Source organism: Dysidea avara, chromosome 15 (assembly GCF_963678975.1).
Source record: "Dysidea avara chromosome 15, odDysAvar1.4, whole genome shotgun sequence".
Lineage (NCBI taxonomy): Eukaryota > Metazoa > Porifera > Demospongiae > Dictyoceratida > Dysideidae > Dysidea > Dysidea avara.
The window spans coordinates 644,320-652,683 of record NC_089286.1 but is presented as its reverse complement, the minus strand read 5'-3'; the positions used below and the strand labels follow the sequence as shown (position 1 = coordinate 652,683).

Genomic DNA, 8,364 nt, shown 5'->3' with positions numbered 1-8,364 from the left:
TCTGTGCTAGTGCTCTACTTTGTGAAGGTATTTTGGGAATGGACTTTCTCCAACACAACCAGTGTACAATTGATTTGACAAAAGAGGGAGGTACACTGTACATTGGACCAGGAAAAACTAAAATTGTTTTGTCCACCACAGCCACTGCCAAGGGTGAGTGTGCCAGTGTTAGTGTTGCACACACTGTGTGTATTCCAGCAAGAAATGTACTAGAAATCACAGCTAATGTTCAAGGGTCTGTTAGCAATGGAGGCACATACCTTCTAGAAGGGACGGAAGGAAAGGATTCGTTAGCACTAATTGCCAGAGCAGTAGTCAGTCTGTCTGACAGCAAAGTTATAGTCCGAGTGCTTAACCCTCAGAAACAACCTGTTACACTTCACCGCAATGCAACAATTGCACGGATACATTCACTAGACACTGCTTGTGTAGCAGCTACGGATACCCTGGGCTCTCCCAAGGCAACTACTCCTGTAACGTCTGAGAAACATAATTTTTTGTGGGAAATGGCTCAACAGTCCCAAGGCAACTTATCGGAAGATGAAACAGGGGCTTTCTTTCAGCTGTTACTGAGTTTCGCAGATATTTTTGCTAGTTCAAATGACTCTCTGGGACGTACAGCCATATTGAAACATACAATCAATACAGGGACAGCCCCTCCTATTAGGCAACCAGTCCAGCGCATCCCACCCACCAAAAAACAAGAAGTGAGTTGCTGGATGACATGATAAAGAAGGATGTTATCCAGCCATCATGCAGCCCTTGGGCTGCACCGATTGTTCTAGTACAGAAAAAGGATGGCAGCACTCGTTTTTGTGTAGACTACCAAAAACAAAACTCCGTCACCAGAAAGGATGCTTATCCCTTAACACAAATTACCGACACTCTGGACACGTTACATGGATCAGCACCTTAGACCTAGCAAGTGGCTACTGGCAGGTAGAGTTGGACCAAGCTGATCGGCGTAGAACAGCCTTCTGTACACCGCATGGGTTGTTTGAGTTCAAGGTGATGCCCTTTGGTCTTTGTAATGCGCCCGCTACCTTTCAACGGTTGATGGACTTGATGTTGAGTGGCTTGCAGTGGTCCAAAGCCTAAAGCTAAATTGCCCCATTGGAGCTCGTTGCAATGGACATCTTAGGACCATTACCTGAATCCGCCACTGGGAATTCTTGCGTCCTTGTGATTGGGGACTACTTTACCAAATGGATGGAAGTGTACCCCATTCCTAATCAAGAGGCCATTACTGTAGTCAATAAACTTGTCAATGAGTTTATTTGCCGGTTTTCAGTACCTAGACAACTACACTCCGATCAGGGTGCCTAATTTGAATCACTGGTGGTTGCTGAAGTCTGCAAACTACTTCATATTGATAAAACACGAACCACACCCTACCATCCTCAATCAGATGGTCTAATTGAGAGGTTCAACCACACTCTTATACAGATGTTTGCAACTTGTACTGATACCCATCCATTTGATTGGGAGGACCACATCAAGAAGGTATGTATGGCTTACAATGTCAGCAAGCATTCTAGTACACATCACTCCCCTTTCTTCTTAATGTTTTGAAGACAGGCACAATTGCCAATTGATGTTATGTATGGAACTCCTGAGCAAGGCACACACTCCATACCTCAGTATGTATCTAAGTTGAGCAAGGCCTTGGGGGAAGCTTTTGCAGAGGCCTGAAAAAACATCACTATTCATCAGGAGTGACAAGAGGAAGTTTACAACAAATGAATCCATGGCCATCCTTTCAGCTCTGGGAATTCGGTTTGGTTGTTTAACCGTGTTGTACCGCGAGGAACCTTCAAGAATTTTCACAAGCCCTGGACTGGCCCATACCGAGTGGTTGACAAGGTATCAGACAACAACTATCGTATCAAGAACACACAAAGACCTTTCAAAGTCAAGGTGGTGCATTTTGATCGACTTAAACTATGTCATGCAGACACCCGTTTTTTGCAGTCCCCTTCACAGTTTTCACCTGGAGGTGCTCAACAATCTCCTCCCATATCTCATCGACCTGTTGGTGCAAACATTGAATTGATAGATGATTCAGAGACTCCACCAGCCCCAAGTCATCGATATCCTCAGCGTACTCAACGTGCTTCACCCTCCCGTTATGCTGATTTTGTACAACACTAGGCTACTGAAAACAGGGTGTATTCCTAGGACAGTAGTTGATGTAATTAGTTAAGTTAGTCTCGTGATTACCACGTTGTACTGTTTATACTGTTGTAGTAATTGTTATTGATTATTGCTGTGCTGCTGTTGGGTTCAATATCATTAATAGATAGAAGACCGCTACTACAGTGGGCACTTCATCAGTTGTCTGACTCACTTCATCAGTGGGCACTTCAGAGCTGACATTAGTGTCCTTTTCTTTTGGAGGAGGATTGGAGTCACTAAACAAGTTATTAAGAAATGTTTATTGCATCAGATAAGTTAGTATACCTAGATTCATGTGGCGATTTCTTAGTTGAAGCCTTGTCCAGCCTCCGCAGACTAAGACGGCGGTTGATTAGTGCCCTACTGAGGCGGGTTGTTAAAAGGTGCCGACAAGATTTGAGCTCTTCACAAAGGCAATAGGCCTATTGAAAAAAAAAGCATTAAACTGTGTTGTAACATCCAAGAGATAAATAACATACAGTTTCATAAAATTTTGATTGCTGAGTTGCTGTCATTTCTCTTAAGTAAAGGTGGTTTATTCCTTATATTTGCAGCTTTTGAACTCTCTCTTATAACGTTCTACATGAAAAAGAGACAATGTTTATATAAACAATTACGGTTACAAGTACAGAAGTTGTAATAGATACAACAACACAGCATTCCATGGTTAACCACAATAATGTACCTTCAGGAAGTGCTGCACAGGAGTTGAACGAGTGTTCTTCGTCCTCGCGAACATTTCGGCGATAGTATAGCTAGGCTTGTCGCTATCCGCTTCGCTTGCGGTTGCAGACGGCAATGCCTGTGCAGCGAGCTGCGGAAGTAAAGGAAGCAACAAAGCTGTTTGCTCTTTCGAGAGAGAAACGTTTATCGACATTCCGTGAGAAGTGCAGCTGAACTATTAAATTTCCCTCCAACTCGTTAAGTTTGCCTCCAATAATTTACTATGACAAATGTGTAGCTACGTCAATCTGCGCAACACAGCGGGTTACTGTACAGTGGCCCTATGGAGCGTGTACCTTGCTTGTGTCAGTTCTGCGGTGGGAAGTTCGTGATGCGATATATTTGTCGAAAGCATGCAGGAATATGTAACGAGTCTAAGAAAAGTCGAAGTGTTGAATCGCAACTGCTGCCACAGCGGACAGAGGGTGAACAGATCTCAGAACAGATACAAGAGTTTGATTACGAAGACGGAGCAGACAGCTGCAGCGATAGCCACGAAACTAGCAACATCGAGGAGCCTCCTGAGTTAATTAAGGTAATTATTCTTTTAGCCGTACATTCGCCTACACAAATAGTGACCACAAATTATGTAAACAAGTCATGCAAACCACACTAACCACAGAGGTTTTCCATAATAATGTTAGGTCTTTTCACCAATGTAAACAACCAGCAATCTTTGTAGGCTTCATTTTTTGTTTGTTTGTAGGACTGGTCACAAGTAGAAGTGCCTCCAGCTGCCCTGCAGGCAGAAGTGCCAGTTGAGGTGACAGAGGACATTTCACTATATGCAAGTGGTGCAGCCACATTGCCTCTCTATGAAGGCTCACCTCACACAGTTCTTCACAGCCTTGTCAAGCATTTTTCTTGGTTATGTGAACACCCTGGCATTAACAAAGAGGCACTCTCATCAATGTTAAGTATCCAGCATAGCATGCTACCACCTGGCATAATCTGCCAAATTCATATGAGGCTGCTTTAAAGGTGATTCAGCCATTCCTGGTTAAGTCTAAAGTTTACGATGTTTGCTCTAATGATTGTGTTATCTTCAGGGGCATTTTCAAAGACCCAAGTGCAGTGCTAAAAGGTACATAGGTAATTCCAGAATACCAGTCCGTACATTTACCTACTTACCTTTAAAGCCAAGACTTTCAGGTTATTTAACACATCAAGTTTGGCACAAATGTTGCAGTCACATACTGTGACAAGGTCTGATGAGGACAATGTTATGTTTGATATCCACCATTCATCAGCTTGGAAGGGAGCTTATGACCCAGATGGTTTATTCGAAGGGGACCCCAGAGGAATATCCTTGGCTTTTTGCACTGATGGTGTAAATCCTTTTGCCCATAACAAGGTTGTGCATTCAATGTGGCCTGTTATGCTCACGCTACTTAATTTACCACGACAGATCAGAAATCTGTTTTCCAGCATTCTTCTGGTTGGTATCATCCCAAGCAATGGATCCAAAGAGCCCCAGTCATTGGCTCCATATCTTGACATCATGGTTGATGAAATGCTGGAGTTATGTAGTCGTACACTGTATGATGCATATCAAAATGCTCCATTCAAATGCAAGCAGCAGCACTACTTTACATGTTGGATTATCCTGGTATAGGAAAGGTCATGTCAGTTGTAGGATCTGGTGGATTTCAGGGTTGTATGTTCTGTGACCTTGAAGGATCAAGAAATGAGGATTTGAAGAAGATGGTTTATGTGCAGAATAGACGATTTTAAATAGCGATTCTGACTTAAGAAGAGATAAAAGGTAGTATGTTGAAAATATGTGTGAAATCATGTAAGTGTATGTTGCTAGTAGTGTGCACATGTCTGTGTGTTTGTAGTATGTATGTCTGTGGTTTGTAGGTTTATTTCAGTTCTTAGTAATACATGCAATTTCACCAACTTCCCTGGTAATCAAGAAGAGCTAAACCCTCCGCCAAACAAGAAAGTATACGAAGAGATGATACCTTATCATAAAGCTTACGACAATGGTAAAAACAAGTGCGAAATTTACAAATGCAGTATGCATAATTATGTGCTTGCTACATGTATGCACAGAACTCAGGCTAAAACTATTGCCAAGTCTACTGGATGTAAAGGCTCATATTCTTTGATGAACTTGCCAGGCCATGATCGTGTTAGTCAAACTGTTCCTGATGCCATGCACACTGTTAAGGACTGCATCGAGAAGCTTGTCTATCTTGTTATTGGTAATGTTAAAAATTTGAATATCCTTAATTGTCTATTTAATCAATTACTCTGTTCATGCATAGGAAAATGTGATGACTACAGTAAAATTGATCAAGCTAAAAAGGTTCTTGGGAGATTTCAGAGTGAATGTGATGCTACCTCTGTGTACTGTCCACCTTACGTAATTAAGAAGATCAGCTGAAGGTTGCTAGTCAGAGGCTCAAACAAATTTACTTGCCCTCCCACCTTGACTGCAATCCACAGCAGTTATTTTCACATCCATCACAACTGAACCCATGACTGGAAACAAGTAATAATAGCTACAGGGATTTATTAGTTTTTGCAACAGTGGGGAAAAAAGTGTTAAGTGTGGTATGCAATATATATGGCCTCATACATTTTAAAACAGGAATGGTTCACTAGTACTCCCATTATGGTAATTTGCTTACTGTTATGTTACTATTTCTAATAATGGACTACAGACTAATTTGTCAATTAATTTAAGAAGCCATTTGCTTTCTGTGTTGCAAGAAGTAATAAAACCCTTTACCCTTGTAATTGACAGGAGAACTGTTTTTGACAAACTTTCATTATAATAACACTTTACAAATTGTGCTAATTAAGGACAATGAAGAAGTAGGTATGGAACAAGACAGCTCTAAATTAAATATGAATAGGAAAATACTATGGGACGGAGACTTGCAATTGCATCCATAGAGGTTCTCCTGTATGTTTAACTACATAGCTAGGTAATATGTACATGTAACACAACTACAATATGCATTATACGTTGCATAATATAGAGTATACGTATATGTAAATGTCTATTCTATGTACAGATTGTGTGCCAAGGAGTTCTTAAATACTGCCTGCTAGGCTTGTTAGGTGAACAGCAGCAAGAAACGTTGTACTTTTTCTTTGACACGATAACTGTCCTTCTTGCTGAGTCACACAAAATTGCTAGTCTTGGAATGTTACGAGATGATCTAAACACTGCGCTGGCATTATTAGAATGGGATTTCCCTATTTCAGTTCTGGTACTAAAATGCACCTGCATATAAGTATATTATGTGTTTACATAATGTATAGGACATCACCACTCATTTGTTACACCACGTTGTTGATGGGATTGAAAGATTTGGACCAGTTTACTCTACATGGATGTACCCTTATGAAAGATTTAATAGTTGGTTAAGCAGAAGAGCTTTAAATCAATTTCGATCAGAAGCGACAATCATGGAGACGTATTGGGTAATCTAGCCATGCATTGTGTACCTATTTTAATAAATACTTTTAACTATGCAGATATTTGAATGGTGTGAATTTATGAAGCTAGCTAATCCGGATTGCTGCTCTAAAGTTACCAGGTACATACATATTATTGAACAGTATGTATTACACATAATCATTTTGTTATATAGCCTACCAGCAGTGTTGGGCAAGTTACTTTGTAAAAGTAACTAGTTACATATTACATATTACTTGCAACCTAACTATTTAGTTACAGTTACATATTACCCAAAAAATAAAGTAACTATAATAATATTACATATTATATTACTTTGTGTCCACAGCTTTAAGCTGTCACGTGTGAAACTACCACCTTATCACGTGCCATGTTGGCATTGTTGGGCAATGTGCAAATCTTGGTTATAAGTAAGAAGCTGGTGAGTAGGCTTCATTACTTCATTGTGGCTAGGCGTTACTCAGTGGATTACTAACGAGATTAGCAACTTTGTTACTTGTAGTAATAATATTACGTAATATTAGATTCGTTACACTAACTATATTACTTAGGTAACGCGTTACATTTGTAAGTAAAGTAAGTTATATTACCTGTTTTTAGTGTATTTCGTTATATTACTTACGTAAATAATATTACGTAACGCGTTACTCCCAACCAGGAGTATCAAGATACCTAGAAACGGATGAATTTGCTGCCTTTAAGATCATCTGTAGCCAGCTCTGCATGCCTGTCGAACCTGCAGTGTCAGTGGAGACCTTAAAGAGAACAACTCAAGTGGATAAACTAACTGGAAGAAGAGTTGACTATGTAGCAGGTGCTGGGACTTCATCTGCACAGGCATCTGTTGTTTCTCTGCAAGAATCTATTTTTGGAACAATTCAAGATATGTTTGTGTACAGAGCAATGATGTTTACAGTCATCAAGAAGATCAGATGTTCCATCGGCACTGTATTTGGCTTAAGGAGATTAGCCAATCCTTCTGAGGATGCTGTAGTGATTCTGCCAATTGACAGCATCTCAAGACCACTGGCTCTGGCTAGGACGGATTCGGATATATGGATTCTGAATATGAACTCATGATCATAACCACACATATATCATAGAGTAGATTCAAATCATTGATAACAAAATATGCTAAATGTACAGTGTACTAGTATATAATGTGTGTGTATATAAATATAGGTACTACTGTATAGCCGGAAATTTTCAAGGGGTTCATATAAAAATCAGTGTGGACATACCTAGCAAGTACCTCATATAAACCTCAAAATTTGAGCCCAAAACCTAAATATGGGCCATTATTTCACAATAAGTTTGTCTGAGAAAACAGACTTTCTCGTAAAAAAAATTAATCGTCTATATCTAGGTAACCACAAACTATTTATGGCTCAAACTTGGAGGTTTATATGAGCTGCTTGCAAGGTGTGTCCACACCGATTTTTATATGAATCGGTTTTTTAGCAGATTAGGAGAACTAGCTAAACATTTCTTGTCCGAGAATAGAGTTAGTAACAAGCCTGTATATTTTCGATCACTGCTCTCTGCTAATCAGATAGAAATAAATAAACTATAGCTCTGCTGATAGCCAATGGATGGCCCTAACAGATGGTATTGGTAGAAATTCTTAAAAATATTTGATGCAGGTTTGCTGGGAGGTGTCTGAAAATACATGAAATTTATCCGAGAATAGAGGATTTCGAAGAAAGAGTTTAATCTGATCTGGTACAACAACCAAAAAGATTTTTGGCTCAAACTTGGAGGACTAGTTAGGCTACATGCAAGGTAGGTCCACACCAATTTTCACTGGATTCCGTCCAGCAGTTTACGAGAACGAGTGTCCGAGTATACATGGTTCAAAATTCTCTATTAGAATAAGTGACTGCTCTATTAGAGTATCTCGATCTTTTGCTGCTTATAGCTAGGCAAGTAATCTGGTAGTATTGAACTTTTCTGTATCCCGTAGGATTTCATGGGTAATCATTATATTAAACTGCGAAAATTTTTATCCTTGTAAATTTTCAGTATATTTT

The 8,364-nt window shown here is 39.8% G+C and overlaps 1 protein-coding gene and 1 long non-coding RNA gene across 2 annotated transcripts; one reads left to right on the top strand and one right to left on the bottom strand.

Annotated features, from left to right (window-relative positions):
* Positions 1–2,317: 2,317 nt before the first annotated feature.
* On the bottom strand, positions 2,318–3,338 carry LOC136246038 (uncharacterized). Its single transcript, XR_010696218.1, has 3 exons — positions 2,655–3,338; positions 2,461–2,597; positions 2,318–2,411 (listed from the first exon to the last, which is right to left on the bottom strand). It is a non-coding gene; the product is annotated as an uncharacterized lncRNA (long non-coding RNA).
* A 2,705-nt stretch (positions 3,339–6,043) lies between these two features.
* LOC136246138 (uncharacterized) lies at positions 6,044–7,133 on the top strand. The gene is made up of 4 exons (XM_066037597.1): positions 6,044–6,125; positions 6,178–6,339; positions 6,394–6,455; positions 6,993–7,133. The coding sequence occupies exons 1-4, from the start codon at positions 6,060–6,062 to the stop codon at positions 7,018–7,020; spliced, it is 318 nt and encodes a 105-aa protein (XP_065893669.1). The 5' UTR covers positions 6,044–6,059; the 3' UTR covers positions 7,021–7,133.
* The last annotated feature ends 1,231 nt before the right edge of the window (positions 7,134–8,364 follow it).

Excerpts from the sequence above, each read along its gene's own strand:
- LOC136246138 (XM_066037597.1), top strand. The coding sequence starts at position 6,060 with ATGTTACGAGATGATCTAAACACTGCGCTGGCATTATTAGAATGGGAT. Across the intron at positions 6,126-6,177 it reads ATTTCCCTATTTCAGTTCTG|GACATCACCACTCATTTGTT; the intron begins GTACTAAAATGC and ends CATAATGTATAG. Across the intron at positions 6,340-6,393 it reads CAATCATGGAGACGTATTGG|ATATTTGAATGGTGTGAATT; the intron begins GTAATCTAGCCA and ends TTAACTATGCAG.